Source organism: Sinohyriopsis cumingii, chromosome 1 (assembly GCF_028554795.1).
Source record: "Sinohyriopsis cumingii isolate HCF-2022 chromosome 1, ASM2855479v2, whole genome shotgun sequence".
In the NCBI taxonomy this organism is placed as follows: Eukaryota; Metazoa; Mollusca; class Bivalvia; order Unionida; family Unionidae; genus Sinohyriopsis; species Sinohyriopsis cumingii.
The window spans coordinates 188,515,492-188,538,813 of NC_142961.1; the positions used below are offsets into that span (position 1 = coordinate 188,515,492).

At 36.8% G+C, this 23,322-nt stretch overlaps 2 protein-coding genes across 8 annotated transcripts in view; one reads left to right on the top strand and one right to left on the bottom strand.

The window, feature by feature from the left end:
* Positions 1-8,245, bottom strand: part of LOC149808552 (uncharacterized) — an 84,611-nt gene extending 76,366 nt beyond the window's left edge. Inside the window, exon 1 of the mRNA XM_089978936.1 lies at positions 7,464-8,245. Coding sequence (XP_089835062.1) covers positions 7,464-7,907 — 444 coding nt within the window. The 5' untranslated portion in view covers positions 7,908-8,245. The remainder of the gene's footprint in view (positions 1-7,463) is intronic.
* Positions 8,246-8,893: 648 nt separating this feature from the next.
* The window catches only part of LOC149808553 (ral GTPase-activating protein subunit alpha-1-like), a 274,534-nt gene continuing 260,105 nt past the window's right edge, over positions 8,894-23,322 (top strand). For all 7 annotated transcript variants that reach the window (XM_089978950.1, XM_089978978.1, XM_089978968.1 and 4 more), the window contains exons 1-8: positions 8,894-9,084; positions 10,667-10,777; positions 11,333-11,382; positions 12,477-12,534; positions 19,707-19,750; positions 20,082-20,241; positions 21,081-21,202; positions 22,310-22,448. In XM_089978950.1, coding sequence (XP_089835076.1) covers positions 8,958-9,084; positions 10,667-10,777; positions 11,333-11,382; positions 12,477-12,534; positions 19,707-19,750; positions 20,082-20,241; positions 21,081-21,202; positions 22,310-22,448 — 811 coding nt within the window. In that variant the 5' untranslated portion in view covers positions 8,894-8,957. The remainder of the gene's footprint in view (positions 9,085-10,666; positions 10,778-11,332; positions 11,383-12,476; positions 12,535-19,706; positions 19,751-20,081; positions 20,242-21,080; positions 21,203-22,309; positions 22,449-23,322) is intronic.

Sequence of the window (23,322 nt, forward strand, 5' to 3'; positions counted from 1 at the left end):
CATTGGCAAAACCAAACGCACTTTTGACAAAGGTTACTTACCTAACTGGACGACCGAATTGTTTCGCGTCACTGGACGAGTGCATGGCCGTCATCCTGCCGTCTATAAATTGGAAGACATGAACGGAGAAGTACTCAAAGGAACGTTTTATTTGCCCGAGTTACAACGTGTCACCAAAAAAGAAGACGACGTGTACGACATCGAAAGCATTCTCGAACGCAGAACCCGTAAAGTGGGCAAACGACGTGTCAGAGAAGTCAAAGTACGTTGGAAAGGATATCCGCCCAGTTTTGATTCTTGGATCGACGCTTCGCAAGTCATCGACTATAAAAAGAAGTGACCATCATGCCTTTTCACACAGAAGCAGCTACGTCGACCACTCCTCCTTCACCTAGGTCTTCTGTGCAAGATTTACATAAACAACCCTTGTGGGTGTGGTGTGGAGAACGTGTGCCTAAAACGCAAATCGTCTTTTTCTGCCAAATCTTCGTGGTGTATTGTGTCATCGGGGCAGCCATCGCCAATTTGAGTTTGCAACAAGGAGACAAACAATCGTGGACCATTGTATTGAGCAGTTGCATCGGTTACCTGCTTCCCAATCCCTCCCTGAAATTCTCTTCCAACGGGAACCACGGGAGCCTTGTGTCCAGTGCCAGTGCCAGTCACCACTCCAACAACAACAACCAAAACCCCATTTTGGGCTGAGACACACCTCTGACGTCCAGTAACCCCTCGGACAGCCACAGAACTCTGGAATTATGAGTCACCAAAACCAATTTTACTTAACCTTACCCAGTGACAGTTCCATGGAGGTGTTTCCCCACAACACGTTGTGCTGTTACACGGCCAAATTACCTCAAGCCATCCCCTTAGATCACGAAGCCCATTGGGAAGTGGCTTTAGTAGAAATGATTCACCCTACACAAATCCAAAACATCACTGAAACTGAAAACTTTTTTGAGGTCGAAATCCTGAACCAACAATTACAAGAAGCCATGAATGAAATCGGGTTTTCAGGGATCACAAAACCAGCCAGCAATCCAGCATTCAGTATCTACACCTTGAAAATTCCGGCAGGGTTTTATTTTAGTGGCCAACATTTGGTGGACACCATTGCTTCCAGGTTCGAGTTAGCCTTTGGTAGAGCCCTGAACAAACAAAGTAAACGTGTCACCCTGGACTACCATAAAGTGGCTCGTCGCTTACTGGTGAAATTTCAGGACACCCAAATATTGTCCCTCAGGTTCAATGGTCGTTTGTTTGAAATTTTGGGTGGACATCCAACAATGGTCACAAACAATTGGAGCCCAAAGATAAACGGTAATATGGATTTTTACAAATCGTTTGGAAACCCGGTAGAACTGAACCAAGGACTGAATTTGATCTTTGTGTACTCCGATGTGGTGGAGTACAACGTGGTGGGACACACCTCCGTGCCGTTACTGCGTGTCATTCCTTTCAAAGTGGATAGTACCACGACCAGTGACCAGGAAGGTGGAAACACTTACCACGTCCACCGCGAATTTGTCCATCCTCACTATCTGCCTGTCAGCAAGTCGTATTTGGACACGGTCAACATTGCTATAAAAGGAGATCTGGGACAAAATATTCCATTCACCAAAGGAAAAGTCACGGTGAAACTCCATTTTCGAAAACGGTTCTCTCACGACTCGTAAGTCATGTATCCAGTGTACCGAGGGGTTGCACGACAGCGAGGACACGGTTTAGGAGATATGTTAAAATCGGCCTTTCGTTCGGTGGCCCCAGTGTTGAAACCGATGGTGACACGCGGATTGCACGCGTTGAAAGACGCGGCACTGACGCAAGGCAAAGAATTTCTCCAAAATGTCATCATCGACAAACAAAACCCTAAAGAAGCCTTCATGAGGGCAGGCAAAAATGTCTTGCTGCAAACGGGCAAAGACCTTTTGGGCCGACGAGAGACACCTATAAATGCCCTACACGCTACCGAGTCAGGCATTCAACAAGGACAAGGCAGAAAGAGACGACGAAGAAAACACCCTTTCACCAGACTTCAAGCTAGAAAGGCCAAGAAAAGAAGAACCGTTCGAGACTTAGACGTTTTCGATTATTGAGAAAAAGAAAAAAAAATGATGCACCGAGAGTCTTGCGCTTGTTCCAAGACGGAACTGGATATGTTTGCCATGCCCCCCACCATGACGACGATGCAAGAATCCCAGTGGGTGGAATTTCATCCCGTCTCCTCATTGACCGATTCCGCTCCCATCGAGTTTGAAATCAAAGGACAGCCCGAAGATTACATCGATCTGAATAGCAGTTACTTGTACTTGAAAGTGAAAGTGATCGAACCACCCAACGCTGACCTAGACGCTGATGAAGCAGTAGCTCCCGTCAATAATTTCATGCATTCTTTGTTTAGCGAAGTGGACTTGTACTTGAATAACAAACTGGTCAGCAGCAGCATGGATACTTACCCTTACCGCGCGTACCTGGAAAATCTCTTGACGTACGGAAAAGAAGCCAAGAACACTCATCTGGATGCTTGCGTGGTATGGAAACCTGACACAGCGGGTAAAAACACGTTTAACGACCTAGCTATTGCACCACAAGCTGACAATCCTCACAATGCGGGATATATAACTCGAAGACTGAAAATCAAGCAAAGTCGCACTTTAGAACTGATGGATCGTTTGCATTTGGACATGTGGTTGCAAGAAAAGTATTTGCTGAACGGGGTGGATATCCGCTTGAGATTGAATCGCAGCAGTGCCGCTTTCCATTTGATGGCTGCTCGTGATGCCACTTACAAAACCGTCATCCAAGAAGCCAGACTCTACGTGCGTCGTGTGGAAGTGTTGCCTAAAGTAGGTAACGACATCAGTCAGACGTTGAGCAGAACGACCGCCAAGTATCCGATACGACGCGTAGAAGTGAAAACCTTCACCATTCCTGCTGGACAGCGATCCATGATCGAAGATCATCTGTTCCAAGGACAGTTACCCAAACGTTTGATTGTTGGTATCGTCAAGAATTCAGCCTTCAACGGAGCCTACCACGAAAATCCTTTTGAGTTTCAACATTACAAAGTGTCCAAGATAGAAGTCAGTCGCGACAGCAAGACCTTGTGTACCCGACCTTTCGAGCCTAAATTTGAGCCCGAGAAGAATTACTTGAGATCGTACTTGTCCCTGTACGAAGCCACGGGACAGTTAGGAACCAACACCAGTCACGGTATTACGTACGAGGATTATGAAGGAGGCTATGCTTTGTGGGCTTTCGATTTCACTCCTGACCAAGGCAGCGACGAGGGACATTTCCACCCTATAAAATCGGGTCAGATTCGTGTGGAACTTCAATTTGCAGAAGCTTTACGCGCAGAAAACACAGTGAACGTCATCCTGTATGCAGAATTTGATAATACCATAGAAATCAACAGTTTGAGAGAAGTCATTCTAGACTATTAGAAGCTATGGAAGACTGTTATCCCTCTTTACCTAGTGGAGAAACTTTGGACATGAACTGTGAGGAGACTGTGGAAGAAGAAGTGATCATGATGAAGTCAAGATGGCCAGAACAAGAAGCCCATTTAGTCTCCTGTTTTGCCAAACACTTGGTGGAAAAAATGACGGAATTGATCAAGAAAAATTGTTATGGATGTCAAAACGATCATCCCAGTCAAATTCAACACGATAAATGCCTAATGTTAAGTCAAGAAGAAAAATTGGATGAGTATCTGGACGAAGCTTGGAGTCTCATCTCGAACAAAGACGTGTTGCACCAGTGGTATAAAGACTTGCGTGAACATTCTTGTCCACCATTAACCACTCAAGAGATCCATCGTATCGAAGCTCTCCTGAATCAGAGTGAGGAAACAGAACGAATAACCGTTTATTCGTCAGACATTTTCAAGCAAAAAGTCAGGATCGAATTGACGACTTATTATTACCTGTGAAGAAAAAAACCACACAAATGGATACCTGGGAACTTTATTACCTTTTGAACCACAGTTCGTATACGGCTTCTTGGAATCCTGTCTTCTGTGCTAAAGATGAACTCCCTCATCGCAAACCTAAAGACCATCAAGCTTACGTGATCAACACGGACGACAGTCATCTCCCAGGAACCCACTGGGTAGCCGTCTACTTTCCTCAAGAAGGATGTGTGGAATATTTCGATTCGTACGGATTGCCCCCTTTGGAAGACGATATCATCGACTTTATGAGAAGAAATGCTCAAACCACCCGATTCAATAATGTGAAATTACAAGGCACAGATTCCTTGGTGTGCGGACAGTACTGTGTGTATTTTCTGCATCATCGCAGCCTGGGCTATTCCTTAGAACATTTAGTGACTCATTTTGATCCTCGTCATTCTTCTAGAAATGATGTGAAAGTAGATCGATGGTTTTGTGACCATTATGCTTATCTTTTGTCTCAAGCTAGGAAACGTAGTGTCCATCAATGGCCTAATGATTTCCAACAGTGGAAATCACAATTTCATTCACAACGTTGTCAGCCCTGTTTAAAGTAGACTGTCAATTGACAAAAAATGTTAGTGATTTGAAAAAAATTGTTTGATGTTATAGTGTTGGATTATTGTTAAAAATGTTAGAGTTGTTGTTTAGTGTTAAGTGATTTTTGAATAAAAAATGTTGTGTTTTGAAAAAATGTCTTTGTTTTTTGTTTAGCTAGAAGAATGTTGGATTGATGCTCTTTCACTTCTTACTATCCCTCTCATGACACTCACTGAACGTTGCGACTCGAAAACCGTGTGGGGGATGTTTTCCTTCACGTCCGCGCTTTGACTTTAAGAACCGGGGTTGTTTCCAGTCTAACCATCCATTGTCGACTCATCCTCCTACGAAGATGTGCTCCAAACTAGCTAAGCTCAACGAAGCCTACGTGAATTTGAATAGGGTCAGACACAGTCTGATACCGAAGCCAGAAGAAATAGAGAATGTGAGAATGTTAAAAATCACTGAAGACCTGATAGAAGAGCTCTTCAGAGAAGAAATGAACAGGGAAAAAGAAGAATGGACAGAGAAGTACAGACTTCAGAGACAGCAGCAACAGCAGCAGCAGCAGCAGCAGCAACCTGAAGCTGACAGAGGCTTTGTCGATTGTCGTATCGACACCAAAGAGTTCTTTTTCTCTTTCCGAAGAAGCAGACCTATCGCCAGAAAGTCTATCCTCAGAGGACATCGCATTCTTAGAAACTAAAAAAGATTGCCATAGCAAACAAAAAAACAGCCCTTTTCAGGGCTACCCCAATACTCTAGAAAAGAAATAACCATCAATTTGCCAATGTGTGTGTAGGTAGAGTAGTGTGAATATAAACACTAACTCTTTATTGATAGTGAGAGTGTATGTGTTTGTGTGTGTGTGTGTGTGTGTTTGTGTTTGTAAAAGTTCACGTAAGTTTGTGTCAATAGTAGATTAAAATAATGTCTTTTTTTGGTGTTTGAGGTGTATATTTGGGGTTAGATTGGATTGCTTTGCATATGTAAATAGTCTATTGAAGTGATTTATAAAAAATTTTAAAATAATGATGGGTAGCATAAAAAAGTGAGTGAGTGTTTCTTTTAGGTCCGTGCGTTGTTTCTTTGGTCATGATCTAGGTAAGATCAATTTTATGTTTTTAGGGGGATGTTTTCCATCACGTCCGCACTTTCAGTATAAATTGAAACTCGCTCGGCAGTCTAGCTACCCTTGTTGATTGATCAACACCACCAGAAGAATGAGCACCAGAATTGTGAAACTGTTAGAACTCCAGATGCACCTGGAATATGCCAGGCGCATACTAAATGAACTGGCCGCGGAGGCCATTGTCGAAGAAGCAAGAATGAAAGAGGAGGAGGAGGAGGAAAGAAGAAAAGAAGAGGAGAGAAGAAACAAAGAAGAGGAGGAGGAAAAGGAGAGAAGAAGAAATTTCAGAATCCCAGAAACCGAAAATTGGGATTCTGAAGCCACATATCCTACCTCTGCACTCCCAAGAAGAAAGGTGAAAGGAGACTGGGGAAGAAGATGCGTGTGTGGCGCCAGGCCAGGAAGGTGCAACCATTAGATAGGTGCATCTGGAGTTCAAAAAAACAGCCCTTTTCAGGGCTACCCAATACTCTAGAAAAGAAATAACTATTAATTTGCCAATGTGTGTAGGTAGAGTAGTGTGAATATAAACACTAACTCTTTATTATTAGTGAGAGTGTATGTGTTTGTGTGTTTGTGTTTGTAAATGCTCAAGTAAGTTTGTGTGAATAGTAGATTATGGGTTTCTTTATTGTTTCTTAGCGTATGTGGAGAGTATAGTTTGGGTTTGATTATATGAAATGAGAAAAGTGGGGGATGTTTTCCTTCACGTCCGCGCGTTGTTTGGTCATGATCTAGGTAAGATCAATTTTATGTTTTTAGGGGATGTTTTCCTTCACGTACGCGCTTTCACTATAAGAACCCACAGTATTCGTCGTTCAAACCATTCTACAAAGAAGATGGCTTCTAACCAAATTGACAAAATGCAAACATTACAAGACGTTTTAGACAACTTAGGAATGATGGAGCAGATGTTAATAAGACTCGTTGAAGACCACTATTCCTATAGTCCCCATCGTGTAAAGATGGAAATTAATAACTTAAGAAAGGTAAAGGACATGATAAGTGGTGTCATGAAAGAGATAAAGGAGGAGAAGGAGGATGAAGAGGAAAGAATAAGAATACGCAAATGGAACGAAAAAATTGAAAAAGAAGAAGAAAATGAGAAGAGGAAGAAAGAAGAAGAGGAAGAGAAGAAGAAGAAAGAAGAGCAGGAGAAAAAAAAGAAAGAAAAGAAGAGAAAGAGTGTAGGAGATAAAATAAGAACTTGGTGGAGAAAAAGAAGAAATTAGAAGCAGAAGAAGAAAACCCAAAGGCCCTTTTCAGGGCCAGCCATATTTGTCGAAAAGAGATAGCCTTTCAATTGCCTACCCTTTTTTAAATTTAAATTTAAATTTAAATTTAAAAAAACTTTTTTTTAAAAAAGAAATCCCATATTCAATTCCCCTTTTCCCTAGACAAGCCCAAACTCTATTCCCATGTTAATTTCCCTTGTCCCTAGACAGACCCAAACTCTATGTTAAATTCCCATTGTCCCTAAAGTGACCCACGATTTTTCTCCATGTTAAATTTCCATTGTCCCTAATCTGACCCAGGGGTCTTTTTAATGCTAAGTCCCATTGTCCCTAATGTGCCCCACTTTACTACTGATATGTCTTACTGTGTACTATATTTAGCTGCTACATACATACATACATATATATATATATATATATATATATATATATATATATATATATATATATATATATATATATATATATATATATATATATATATATATATATATATATATATATAAGGGTGAGATTTACATTTTGATATCAAGCAATGCTGGGGAGAGAGAGAGAGAGAGAGAGAGAGAGAGAGAGAGAGAGAGAGAGAGAGAGAGAGTACCTCTTCCTGTAGGTCTACTTCTGAGCTGTCTCCACTGGCGTGTCTGCTGCGTTTTTTTTCGCCATTCTCCTCCTGCTTTCTTCTTTGAGTGGTGGGGCTAGAGGCCGGACTTGACCCAGGACTTGAGGTTGGACTGGAGGTGGGTGAAATGTAGACATAATCGGGCACCTGTAGAGTTTTTAAAACAGAGGGCGCATCACGGGGGTCAGTGTTAACTTCTTGTACTTTCAAACCATTCCTATTATCGGTGACAATCAAATTTGTACCAGTTTCCAATGCGTTTTGGTCCTTTCTTTCAGGACTGTTCTCCACGATACCATAAAAATTATTTCCCACATCCAACGCAGTACCATCCTTTTCATTTTCAACAGCTACATCGTCAGTATTACTTTCTGATATATTTTCTATGACAATCACAGGGTAAGAGGGACCTAGGGTTGCCATTTTACGACGTTCTGTGTATTGTCAGACCATTCTGCATCATATTCGTAGATACATAAAGCATTGAGTTTTCTGAATTCTTCGTCCCAGTATTTGTTTTATCTAAGTGCCTGTGATACTTGTGACGATCATAAAATCCAGCAATCATTGGCCTTCTCGCACTTGAGACTCGTCGAATAATCAAGAAAAAGAATAAGAAATGTAGCCAAAAACACAATCGGACACATATGAATTATCCTGTAAGAGGAAAAGCATTATCTTTCCCTGTGTAACCAGCAGAATTGGTTAAAATATTAACTCACGTAAATCTTCTCCCCATAACAGTGCAGACATTTTGTTTGTAGGAGGTGTGTCTGAAAGTTCATACAGGGGGCGTAGATAAGCGGGTTATTTAAATGGCTGTGTGTGTGTGTGTGTGTGTGTGTGTGTGTGTGAGAGAGAGAGAGAGAGAGAGAGAGAGAGTGTATATATATATATATATATATATATATATATATATATATATTGAGAGAGAGAGAGAGAGATGTGTGTGTGTTCATTTCAAGAAGTTTCGTTTCTTTTTTAAATTAGATTTTACGATCGTTAAATTAGCACAGCAAAAAGACTTCGATTCTTATTGCTCTAATAAAAATTATAGATCGTGTATTCGTGTTGTATATTGTGATCATATTGAGATCGGACATGGATAATACATGTTCCTGTCGCGAGGCAAAGTATCTCAAACTTTTGGCTGTCAAGTATATTTTTGCAAAATGGAATCTATAGTATGCAATTTTAAATATCGTAGACATACACTCACGCAAATTGTGATTAGTTTCAAGAAATTAAAGTGTGAATGTTTTTGTTTTTTGTTTTTTTTCCCAGCTTTGCATTTGGCTGTTGAGGAGTTAGCGAAGCTATTGTCCTCAGGGACACGCCCCCATTTGGTAAGATTTATCTCCCTTGAATTAAAATACTTTGCGCATGCTCGTGTAAACAGTTCGGCCATTTGTAGATGGAATGCGAGCAGACGAGATGTGAGAAAGTAGGTCGTTTCCGGTCATTTATAGAGAAATGTCGGCGGCATTAACTATGTTTAGGAAATCTACTAAAGATGGAGATATTAAAAAAGCAGCACAAAAGGTTGCAGATCCAAAGAAAGACACGCTGACGCGGTTGAAACATCTGCGAACTGTTCTCGGTGAGTGCGAGTCGGTCAGCTGTTGCATCTGTCAGTCAACACTCATTTAAATTAGAAAGAATATGATATCTCTTTGCAAATATTTCTTGCGTTATGCTGTTATTTTCCTGAAACGGGATTTCAAATTGCTGTGAAAAGCAGGGTGAAAATCATTGAAAATTGGTTCGTGTGGTTGGAAAGGAGCATTCTTACAATGATACAGAAGTCCCTGATAGTTCTGAAGGTCGGCGTTTTTCTACAGGGGTTGGTTTAGTCATACATTGTTAGACGCGTCCCCAGCTGTTTGTGTTTAAAAGGTCACCATCTTAATTAACGGCGTTGTTTCTAGGTCGACTAACATGGCAACGGGAAGTAAACATTCGTGGAATATCTCAAAAACATGGCAGCCCATATCAACGCTTTCCTACAAAATAAAGTCGTATTGCTTTAGTCGGACCTCACTTCCTCTGATGTCTTTTTACAAATAATTCAAATTCTGACAGAAGCAAACAAAGTTTTTCCAAGTTCTGTTGACCAACAATTCAGTTCGCTGGATTGCAATGGAAGCCTTGAATACCAAATTCAGATTAGGCTGAAGTATGTTTCGTTAATGAAACAAATAAAAATATGCTAATATTGAATAAAGTGTTTAGATAGCTTCATTTCGTTCAAGATACTTATCATTCTTTTAATCGATTTTAGCATTTCAATTAGTATTTAGTTTGTAGAAAAGCCTTTATATTGGCTGCCAAGTGTATTACTATTAGTCCAAATTTCATCTGACCCTTGCAACCCGATTTTTTATATTTGGACATTTATGTTGGGGTGTAGGGTCAGAGCCTATTCCCTAGCCAACACAGCAAACTTGAACAACCTTTCATATACCTGCATGAAATCGAAAGGAATATGACTTGTTTTCTCAGAAATTGCAATCATAGCATTCGTTATGTCTTTCATCCACTGACAGACGAAATGAAAGTACATCATTGCTGAATTGTGACCTGGATCAGGCCATTTGCATTCATGGTCACGTGACTACACAACTCTCGCAACCTACATGTCAATGACATCAGAGGTCATAGTCATGTGATATCAACAATAAATTTCTAGTGTTGCTGTAGGAAAACAAATTGAACATATAAATGAAAATCGCATAATTTTTTTAGAAAAATGAAGAAAAAAAAACTTCTCCAAATATTTATTGTGAAAACAACGACCTAAAATCTGTAAATGTTGCAGCAATTTGAAGAAAACCAGATTCATTACTCAGAGAGCATATGTCAATGTGGTAGTCACCTGACACCAACAGAAACATCGTTGACATGCGCTCGGTACATCTTGAAAATGGTTTTCTCCACTCTGCTGCGATACCAACAGGTTTCTGGTTATTGTTCTCAGAATAAATATGTTGAGATTTATGTGTACATTATATTTATTTACAACATTAAGTGACCTATATATTGGCCAAATTCTATGTACAACAAGGTTTTCTAAATGCAATATCGATGTTTTAAAGGTATGCTTTTAGTCATTTTTGTAATACTTCAAAGCTCAGATAAATTGATGCTTTTTGAAAGCATGTCCTGTTTATTTTATGTTACAGACAACTATGAAACTGCAGATGCAAAGAAGTTCTTTGATGAAAATTATTCTCACATCTACTATATTTTCTATGACAACTTCATCAATGTTGAAGCGGATCTCAAACAGCGAGGTAAGAACTTTTTTTGCTGTGTCAGTTTGAATTGATGATTACATTTCTTTGGAAGAGCTTAAATTCAGATTTTTCTTAAAGAAGCCCTTGTTGACTTGTGCTATCGGACAAATGATTTGAGGGTCCCATTAATTCTCAGTTTATTTACTTAAACTGTTGATCTTTATAAAATACATGTACATGATAAAAACTTTATTTATTTTCTTTAAAATTCAATAGATCATGATAAGAAATCACAATTTATAACTGATGATCCAAAAAATCCTGATGACTGCTTCATTTTAACGTGCAACTTTTTTCAGTTTTTCGCTTGATATTTGCACATTTTGTTTTAATTGCTTTGTGACATCTTCACATTCCAGCTTGACTTTTTACTCTATTCATAACATGCTATTTCTCATCTGGTCATCAAAATGATAGTATACAATTTAGTCTCATAGAATCACATGCATTAAACCAGAGGAACCCCATTAAGTCTGCTGAAGCTTAAATAGTTTATGTAAGTATATTACAATATTTTAATTCAGATTATATAAATTAAATAATATCTTTCAGTTAACAAATCTCACAGAGAAGAATTGGATCATATTCTACAAATCTTTGAGGTATGTACATAATTTTTTATTGTTTTGCTTTGGATGTTGAGACCAATATATAATCCATATGTATTGGGATGGGATAGGGAATTCCTACCCGAGGGTCAGTATCATTGGCAGGAATAAGGCTTTGATGAGTTTTCACACAAATTCTGGTCCCAAGGGTGAGGTTCTCCTATCCTTCACCAATGCAGGTGGCAGATTATTTTCTTTCATTTTTAATCAAAACAGGAGAGGCTGTTTGGATCTAGCTTTAGAAAACCTAATATTACCTCATTAGACACGGCAGAAAAAGTTAGTCCTGCTGAATTCCATCACCAAGCCCTGTTAGTCCTTAAAAGCTAATGAAGAAAAAATGTTTGAACCTTAATTGAGTCAATAGCAACTATTATTATCCTAGGCTACATTGATTATTTTGATTCTTTGCTAAACTTGTTATACAAATGTATCTCCCAAAGATAGTATTGTAAAGGGCATGGCTTTTTGTAGGTTGGAAATATTTTACAATCAAATTGGAAACAATTTACATTTCTTTGCCACTGGGAATGGGAAGAAATCTAAGGTCACAAGTATTCTTCATCAGGTGTTGTATTTCAGAAGTAAAAGTTTGTACCTTGATATGCTGGGAGTTCAGTAAAAACTTCTCATTGAATCTGAAAATAACCACAAGATTTTCACTTGCCCAGAATGAACTTGTACTTAGCTATATTAGAAATATAAAAGCTGATGAAGTTACCAAGATTTGATAATGCAGATAGTTGTCTTTTGTAACATGTATTACTTTTTTGCAACCATTTGTCAGTAACTACAAATTGAGACCTGTCTGCTGTCCATCTGGTAATCATTTATAGTTAGTTTTAAGATCGTGAAGTGTTTGTATGAGCCTAATCAGAGCAAATTGAAAATAAGCTTCCTGTAGAAAGTATAGACTTTCACTGGACAAAGTAACGAATATTCTCAGCAGAAAATATTTTACATTAAACAGAACACTGGTCAGTCTTGAACCAGCATTCACCATTTCATGTTGGATGAGTATGTTTAGGTGTTGTTGTATTTTATGCTGTTAGTACATGTACTAATGAGCATTTTTTTATATGCTGCAGAAAATTCTACTGCTGCTTCCAGAGTTGATACACAAGAGATGGATGTTTCACAGCATAGGTATGTGCTTGTATTTCTATTATAACTCTTTGAATGATTGAAGTTTTAATTTGTTTGATTTTATCTATGTATAATTTTGCTGATACTAGCCTGTCTTGTACTGAAAAATAGCATTAAACCCTATAACAACAACTTCATGAACAACTAATTATAAAAGTAATTTACACTCACAATATCTCAAAAGAAAATGGTATACTCCTGTAGAAAATTTAGCTATAGACAATTACTGCAGTTTACAGTCATGAATAAAAGGACTATATTAAATGAGGGCCATTTTCTGTCCACATTTTTATGGGGAGAAAAGATTCTCGTAAATATCACAACTCTGTGTCTCATTGTATTATTTGATGTATAAATCACCCTATTCAGCATCAAATATGCATACAAATTTCTTTTTCACACCTAAACATGACCTTTGAACATGGGCTGGTATGGGAAATTTAAGAGAAAAAGCTACATTTGAGCAGCTTGACACTAGAAATAAGATCTAAGCGCGGGCTTGCTCAAACAAGGTAGTTACACTGATTAGTTTTTATGACAGTTTTGGGGTTGTCATATTATCTTATGAGAGCACGTTTGCACTAATCACTAAAAACTAAATAAATCTTGAATTTCGCTATGTATCATTGTCATTGTTTGCCCTGTTGCATGGTAGCTGCCTACATATCGCTCTGCATGAGCAATTAGATCTGCATTTCTAGATTATTTCCTTCATTATTATATTTAAAAAATTCTGCAACAATAACTATTCAGATATTTTAAAAACAATGTTATCCATTCATTTCTCTATTTCATTATTTTTTCTAAATTGCATTGGGAACACAATTTTTCAAAGAGGCGCTGGAGGGGCCTTTTGAACTATATGTAAACAAAGACTACATGGAGTAAACATTAAATAGAATTGTATTTTTATGTTGCCATTTTTTTTGCAAAAGTATGCTGTAAATAATAGGATTAGTAGATATATATTATTTATTTTATACATAAATAGCGGGGTCAAAATATATTTTCTTTATTTCACTAAATGTTAAGCTCGTAACTTTATACACTTTCTGATTGTAACAGAAACTAATAAATATAATTAACATTTACATATGAAAATCTTTTTATTCAAAGGACATCCTGCTTGAATATAAGCACTATTACTATTAAAAATACTACTACTACTTCTAATAGCTGCATTAATAATAATAATACTAAAAGAATGTCCACCTACCTATTTGTTCTAGGGGAAACAAACATGGTGGGGGGACCGCACTAACCATAAAACATGTCAAGCATACAATATATTCAAACCAAAACAATTCTGAAATAAAAAATGGTTTGGGATGTAACATGGCATAATGGATGACACAAAAATGTATGATATAAAACAAGAATTATGATAATACATAATAAGCCGAGTTAATTCTTTTTATATACTGTTCATAAAATCTGTTTCTGGCTCCATCCCTATGGAAGTCACAGGCTGTTTACTATTATAGACTAAATATGACTGCCAAAGTTAATACATGCGAATGTATGAAAAAGCATCCAACATATGAGACTTTATGTCAGATATGACAATTAGGTGAATGGCCTAAAACACATACAATGCTGCCATAAAAGGCCCAGAATCAATTCAACTTCCATCAACATCAGGATCTCACAGACATTGTGTTATATGCAAAAAGACCGTATGGATATCAAAATCATCTTGTTAATGTCCCAATCTGTGCCATAACCATCTTTTGGAGGGTTTAGTATTTTTGCAAAGTCAAATAGTAGATGGTACAAATTCCGTTTGGAAATCTACATCACTAATGAATCTCTGCAATCTATCACTGCAACAAGAGTTTGAAAACTTTCAAGAACAGATGTTAAATCACTTTTACAACATGTGCATGAGCCAATTAAAACAAAGTCATATCTTAACTTTGATGTTCCTTCTTCCTTGGCCGATGATGACTATTTATACCTATTTTGGCTTGAAAATGAATCAAGTCCTGTAACCGAATAAGGTTTAAATCCTGGTTCAAGAGAACAATTTGCTGAATAAGTGCAAAATATACTTCATGGTGGATGCATCCACTGGGAAAATGAATGAATTCTCCAGGATGTCAATTCATTACCTGTGTAACGTCACTATGGGCATTTATCAAGTCAAGCAGGTTCCAAAGTATACAAATGAGCATCTCACAGGAGGGACACTATGAGGTTATGGCATGCATGGATTTTCCAGCTCTGTTACATGTAAAAATCAAGTCTTGCCACTCCAAAAATAAAATCCATTCACTGTGGATCCAATACAAGCTGAAATATTCCATGGATTCCATCAAAAAATGGTATTGTACCTGCAAGGTTGGTGCTCGGTTTGTGGGGTGTTGTGCCCATGTATCTAGTTTCCTATGGCTTCTTGGTTGGATTTTGATTTTAAAAAAATGTATGTATCTTTAACAATTTTTCAGTCATATTGCTATGATGACTGCAGTGTGACAGTTTATAGTGATCTCTAGCACTGGGGCATCATGCCACAGACATGTAGCATGATGTCCCACCCAGTCACATTATCCTGACACCAGGCTGACTAGTCCTAACACTAACCTCTTAATGCTGAGCACCAAGCGAGACAGCTGCTAGTACCATTTTTGTAAGTCTTTGGTATGACTCTGCTGGGGATCGAACCCACGACCTCCTGCTTCTGAGGTGGACGCTCTAACCACTAGGCCACCGGAGCGGTCAGGTTTCTTGGTTGCAAAAGATGGGTAAATGATGAGTTGACAAAGAAAGCATCACTAACTGTTCATCTTAAGGATGCATAATCGATTCCAGAATGTGAATATGACAACGGGGAATCAAATGAGTTGTTTTTCTACACTGAGCACTGCTTTCCTCAGTAGTCATCTGGCTTCTTTTATGTTTATATGGCATATTATAATTTTGTATAATTTGAATTGTAATCAATATCCTGATGTTTACATTATTATGGTATCATATTTGTCGGACAGAGATCTCGGAAATGCTTAATTACGCGTATTTGGATGCCAATTTTTTTCTGGGACGCAGAAAATCACTGAGGCGGGAGTCCTCCGTACGCATGTAATAGGTGTGCGGCAAAATTCAAAGACTTGCCAGTCCTGCTTCAGCCACCTGCTTTGTGGAAAAATGTGTTGATCAATTAGCTGTGCTGATATTTACAATGACAGAATTCAGTGACTGAAAGACCCCTTGATGCATACATATTTCCATTTTATAGGATTACAAAGAGTACATAAAAAAGAACATGCTGCAGTAGCTGGGCGGCAAGTTCAAAGGCTTTGACTGGCGAGTGGGTTGGAAAATGTAGATATTTACATTGATTGAATTCAGAGGCAGAAAGACCCAGAGATTTTCATGGGGCCATTTATAAAGTACATCAAATAAACAACGTTAGCTTTCGTTATTGTGATCATTTCCGAATGTAGCGGAATAAGCAGTGCACATGACCTAGTAATCAAGACATGTTGAGACTTAGATAAAATGCCGTTCTTAAGTGGGTGACAAGTCGCCTAAAAATGTAAACTTTGCCTTCTTCTGATAGGAAAGCGAAAACGACTTTGCCTTGTGTTTATTTAAGAGGTACATTGACTGACCATACCATATTTTTTTAAAATGCCCCTCACCTTAGCCTGGTTAGTTCTAGTGTTGTAATGAAATGTATTCATCAAGGCATCAGTAGTTAGACCTAGTTTTTATATCATGTTGACAAACAAACTCTTGCCCATTCACAAGCATTATGTTTTGATAGCTGATTGACCATTAACCCATTTCCGAGTAAGGTAGCAACTATCAATTTCCTGCATGCTATCCTTTGATGGTAAAACATACAAACTTGTGTTTTAAGATCAGAATCGGTGACTGGATATATATTAACTGCCTCTTATAGACTATTTCGTCATAAAATTAGTTTGAAATTGTAAGTGAACCAGTATGCCTAATATGAAATAATGGTGGACTTTGCTAAGTCTGGGATGTACCAGTTTATTAGATTGTCTGTTTTCTTAAATCATCGGGCAGATATATTCAGAAAAAATAGACAAATCGTTGAAACCAAAGCCTAGCTATTATTTTATTAAAGATTTAACTTTAATATGCAAAGTATGTAGGTCAGAAACGTATGGGACTATGCTATGTTGTGGAATTCGCGAGATGCACTATAAGGTCTAAGCTGTTTTCTGACTTTACACATATTTCCGAACATCAGATGCTATTTATTTGCCTAAAATTACTCCAAGTATGTATACAAAATAAATAAACCATAAATTTGCGATCGTTTCAATGGACTGTTGTAATGAAGCTATATTATAGTGAGTGATTACATTACGAAAACCTCTCCATCTAAAAACAGATGCACTCACGTCTGTGTTGATTCTGTAGGAAAGAAGGGACTGCAATTTTTGATGGTGGGACTCCTATTTTTACCCAAATGGGAGTCCTGGACTCCTAGTTTTGAAATCCTAGCGAGACCTTTGATACTGAGGAAGAGAGAATGATAATGCATAAAAATTGTCAGATTAAAGCCTGCCATGGCCCTCATGACTGAAAATATTATAGTACCCCACCCATACTACTAAATGTGAAATTTTAAAAGAAACAAATACCAGAAGCTAAAAAAAAGGCTGGAAAATACGTGTTGCCACCATTCCAAATCAAAATACTCATACATGCAGGTCGAAATGGTCATATATAATTCATTCACTTTTATCAGGAGCAAATAATTATGATTTTTTTCTGGTGCCCTAAGCATGTGCTTAGTATGCTTAATGGGTATTCCGGCAATGTACATACCACATTCAAATGAATACAAAAAGGTATATTTTTAAGACATACTCATTTTAATAATTTGACTTTTTATGTCCATGTTGGCCTGTATAGTTTATTTTTAATGCTTTTTATTCTCTATTTGATGACTGTGCAGCCATTGCAAATTATGTCTGGTCACCTCCCAGTGTCTTTAAGAGGGATCCAAGTTTAGATATACGAAAAAAATGGCAATTACAGTAACAGTTGCTCATCTCAACTGTGCAGATGGCAGGAGTGTTCCACCCCTGGGTCATGTAATGGGTGGATGATGGGGGGACATTACAGTCATCAAGATTTGCCATTAGTTTTGGTTAACTGCTACCATTAGGTAACGTGTTTAGTGAGCGCATTTCTTTTATCAGATGCTTCATCGTCTCTTGCTTGCATAGATTTTCATTTTAGCACTTATCTGACCCTCCAGTTATATAGAAAGCCTTACGGTGAGATGTTCGCATGATTTTTCGCAGGGATACGGACAAGCATGTCGGCATACATAGTATAGTAAACATTATTTAAAATATTTATACACAAAATTTGCCTTCGAAACCTCTGTGAGATTATAATAGTCAATGGTATAATGTGACTAGCTTTACTTTAACGAGTCAGTGGTATAATGTGACTAGTTTTACTTCAGTGGTATATGAACACATATTCATATAACGTTATTTTGTTCATTCAGATTTTTCTATATGTTTTTGAATTTCCTCATTGCCCCCATTGAGGGCCCCAGTTTTGAATCACTACAAAGAATTGAATATAGGCCTACATTTGCAAAGGACGAGAGAGAGAGAGATTATATTCTTATATAGTTACTTTAAACAATGAAAAGGTAGAGACTAGCTTACTTTGACTCATTTTTCATCCAAGTTTATGTGCAAACTTGTTTCCAAAAATTCCTTGGAAGTTGCATTCATTCTGTAAATCCCAGAATCTTGCACTGTGTAAATCACCATCTTTGCAGACTACAAGTGCAGGTAAATAACATTTGGAAAACGAATAATAAAATGATTGTGTTGTCATTTGTTCATTATAGTTATATGTTCTTTATAAACATGTATATCCTATCATTTCACAGACAACTGTATGCAGTCAGTGTAATGCAGTAATCCTGTGCTGTTTTAAAAATAGATGCAAAAGGTCTAGAGAGTACAATACCTATAGTCTGTTTCTTTCTTATAGTCTCCAATTCCATTACTTCTAAAACATATGTCACAGTTTTCAGAAGGTCATTAAAAGTGCTGAACCAGTAGTGTTTTATTTCTTATTAATGTCCATGTTATATCTTTACGGATGAATATATAGTTTATAAATAGATTATAGTTTGACTATAGGCTACCTCACAGGGTATGGAAGACACTGAGTAAATAAATCTTTTGTCTGGCAAACTCTTCTAAAGATAGAAACACAGTAGTGTATGTGTTACATAGCCATGAAAATATAAGGATAAAAGTACATAAATACATAAAGAACACTTGTCATTTCCAGTGAAGGTAACAAACCCATGTATCGATGAAGAAGCGAACTTACAGGCCCCTGTTAATGCCTCCTTTACAATGATAAATAATTCAATAAGATTAAACATCATTCATTAATATTAAATAATATTTTATTGAGGAACAGTTTTGTATTTTATGATGAAGTGCCATTTTTGTCAAAGATGGACCTATTTGGAATAGTTTTAGAAATGAAACTTTATTTATAGAGCTTTATAACCCCATAAATAATAAAAATGCATATTGCAAATTTGAAACTGAGTGAGTATCTCATGGTAAAGCAGTATCTATGAGAAGTAAATGGAAAAGATGACTACTTTTCATGTCTTTTTTGATAGTGTTATGACACCCGGTAACCATGGCAACAGACACATGAACACAAAACTTGTGTCAGAAATAAATGTTAACCACCTTATTTGTACATTATACATCATATAAGGACATTTGGAGAGGGGGCAGAAAATGGCCCTTATTCAATACAGTCCTTTACAAAATGTATAGATATACATAAAACAGGAATGTTAGAGATGGATTCAACACTCAGCATTAAAAAGATAGAAATGGTAATAACTTGAATTCCTGGACATTCTTTGTAGTCAGTAGAGTTCCAGTCCCTTTAAGGGACTCTTATCTGTGATTCTAGATGTGACTGTCAAGATGAAAAAGTATTCTGTATATGTGAAACACATAACAAAAGAGCACTTTTGTCAAGTGTGAGGTTAAGAAAGTTTGTATTTGATCGCAAGCGGTAGGAAAGCCAGGCATTACCAATGTCATTATTTAGCCCTTTGGATTTGTATGAAAATATACTTTTATGTTATTAATAGCTTATTAATAACACATTCAATATGCTTTTAGGTCGTATTATGAAAAAGCTGCTTCATCCTGGGAATGGCATTAAGGTAAGAGATTGTGCTGAAATATGGCTTCTCAGGGTGGACATTCATCAGCCACTTGTCTTAACAATTGATAATAGAACTCTTGCTAATCATTCTGATAGGTGATTAATTGCATCATTTTACGCATACAAGAATATTGAGAAAGTAACTTTTGCATATATATTGAATATTCTGCAGTAGAATATTACAGACATTATAGTGTATATTTATTTTCCGTTTGGCTCATAAACAAAATTGAAAATGGTTGCCATTCTTCTGCAAAATGAGTGAAAATATATATATATATATATATATAACCTGATTAGCTTGAACATCAGTAATTTTTTGCTTGTAGTTGAGGCGTGAGGGATTGAGGCTTTTCCTGATTTGGTATCAAATTCTTCTAATGAATGCTTCAGAAGAATGCCATCAGGTCTTCCTGCAGCTGGTGCCAGGGCTTGGTGATGGGATTCAGCAGGACTTCCTCAGTGATCGAATACTAGCCACACAGGACAGTAAGTTGGGAGGTCTCTCATCTTGATAGCACACCAGTTTTGTATTTGGTACAAAATTTAAAAGTATGCTGTAAATGCAGACGAGCTTGCACTCTGAAACATAATGCTCTTTCTTTCTCTCTCTCTCCTCTCTAAAAACAAAACAAAAATCTTTTTGAGTACTTTTATTTTTATTGTAATTGGATTCTTGAGTTGAGAGCAGAATGAGACAGAAATACACATTTATTTTGTATGTTTTACCTTTGGGTTGTTGAGTAGCATATGTTCTGTAGAAATTGTTTGGGTATGACCCCGTTATTTTTCATACACGGTCAGTACCACAAAATGATAATTGTTTATTTTGCACACAAAAAATTAGTGCACTGAAATTAATAATTATTTTTTTGTGTACAAAAAATTACATGAAATATGGTATTTGGGTTTGGCTGGCCAGGATTGGTTAATAATGTAAGTTGTGTTTTAGGAAAAAGAATCTTTTGAGAGCTTATCCGAGTTGTAAGTGAAACAAATAGACTGTTTTATTGATGGAATTTCAGTCCTTGAACAGTCTTGAGTTTGGAACACTCATTACTAAAATTAGCACCTGACCTCTACACAGAAGCAGACATCCAGGTTTCGTCTATACTGATAAATATAGGATTGATCTTGAGCACTCAGAAATTTTAAGTTATTGAATTTTTAATATCATGGTGTTTGTGTAGGTTTACTATGGGAACTGAATTGTTACCATGAGTCCATCAGTATTATTCAGATGATTTGGTACGTACAACTTTTTTGTACATAATAGTGGCATTGGGGATTTAAGTAAGTTTAATACTTATTTTTTGTTCTTTTGATAGGTTTTGGAAGTTTTATTACTGCTGGTGAAGTAACACCCATACTGACAGCACCAGGAGAAAAGCAGCCAGATAACATCACAAAGTTCTTCTTTGATGCTCTGCTGCAGTTCATGGTGTCAGAAGTAAGAGACATCACTTTGTATGAAATATTCCATCTATGGTCTATGATGACTAGAACATTTTTACAGCTTGTTTTGGCAGTACTAAAAAGTGTGTAATATTCTTTACCTTAGTCCTGGCATTGAGGTCATAAAAGTTTTGAGTTTGAGATTTAGTTCAGGCAATGTAAATCACTTTTTGAAAGGTCATTTTGATTGGTTGAGAATGGAGATAACATCTCCAACTCAGCCCGAGTCTTAAATTCTCTAAACCAGATATTAACTAATTTTTAGTCCATTACTGACAGCTATTCATTTCATTAAGTTCTGATTATGGTGATTCTCAAGGGTATGCACTTTCCTAGTCAATAAATATGAATTATTTGATCAGATTTGCAGTTTATTTTCTTTTCTGTTATTTATGTTATGAAAATGGTCAGATGTGTCAAATTTGAGGCAATGTTAAATTGCACATCAAGAATTTTTTTCTTCTCCATAAATGTTATAAAAATACATGTTTCTTTTGATTACACTTGAATGAAAAGTTCTGCAAAGTACAGTTGCATATAATTTGAATCCTAATCCAATGTAAAATCTTAATATTATTCGGTAATATAGAAATTACTATTGTATCAGTATTGCTGTTTTTGTAGTTGTTAAATGTAGCATGCCTTTAGCTGGAGATGCTATGTTCATAAGGTTGTAGTCGAGATGTACAAGAATCATCATGCTGTGAGTTCACTATTTTTGTGGGTATTGTGGTTGTCTTCAGCTTTGATTTTAAAGACCCAACAAACAATGCATGATCTGTCTGGAAAAGATACAACTCCTTCCCCAGTCAACGAATGTATGAACCCATAAATATGTAATTTTTCTCAAAACCACTCAAATTTATAACCCATGAATTTACTCTGTACAAAGTACACAATTTTCTGTTAAAGACATGACATTTGAAGAATATTTGTTAAATTTGAAAATGCAAAATCTTGGTAAATACAAATTGTTTTCAGAGTTGGAATTTATATGATTATGCTTAAATGTTTGAAATTGTATGAAGTTAAGTGAGAAATGCAGCAATTTTTGTAAAAAAAACATGGATGATGTGCATTTACCTTATTTATTTGATTGTAGGTAACTAAAGTGGAATGGATGAACAAAGAAATGAGAGAAACCTGTTTCACTTTTCTTTTCAACAAGTTTAAGGAGTCTTATTTGATTTGGTTGTTTCCAGACTTTGACAAAAGCAGAAGCATCTACAATCCTTCGCTAGGTAAACACTTTTGTTCTCTAGAGCTGTGAGATTTGTAGAGGAAATATAATTTATTTGCTAATGGGGTATTTTAGTATCTGTGTGAGGTCAATCATTATGTAGTTCTTAAATGTACAGGATGCTTAAATGCACAGGACACAGGTTTGCATAAAAAATTTCAGTACATGTACCACTTGATGAAACAGAATAGGGTGCATTAGTTTTCCTCAAAGAAAATATGAACTGAAGAAGGTTAGGAGGATTGAACTAATTATACAAGAAGACATAATATGTGGGATTCTTTTAAGTTTAAGGTAAATTATGAATTATATTAGACTTGTGGGCTTTTCCAGTGTCAGTGTCATCTTTATGCAAGCTCTCTTGAGATACCAATTTGTTTTTCTTTAACATTTTAAATTTGTTTGTTATTTTGGAAAAATGGCATGTTATGTTTAAAAATTATGTAGATGCTGAAAATTTCTGGAATAGCCATAAGGTGAGTCTGATCAGTAGTGCATAGTTGCCAACCCTCACAATTTTGGTGTGAATTTCATGAGTTTATACGGGATTCAAGCCGCACGCAAAAAATCACAAATTCTCCAATTCTCAGTTATTTTAAATTTTCATGTTAAGTGCTAGTTGAGAAATCGGCGGTTGCTGAAATGGTCCAGTACTGCTAGTCGTGATATAAGTAGAACTACAACCGATTGGTACAGTTGGCTGGGTAGCAAGCATTTTAGCATATTTTAATATATGTTTATAAAAGTAGTTTTACAAATTCTTTTGAAAAACTGGTGCCTCGCCGGAATTTTTATCCGCGCATGCACCACCAACACTGACTTGAATTACTGTTCGTTATCACATAATGAAAACGTCTTCACCACCAAGGAAAAAG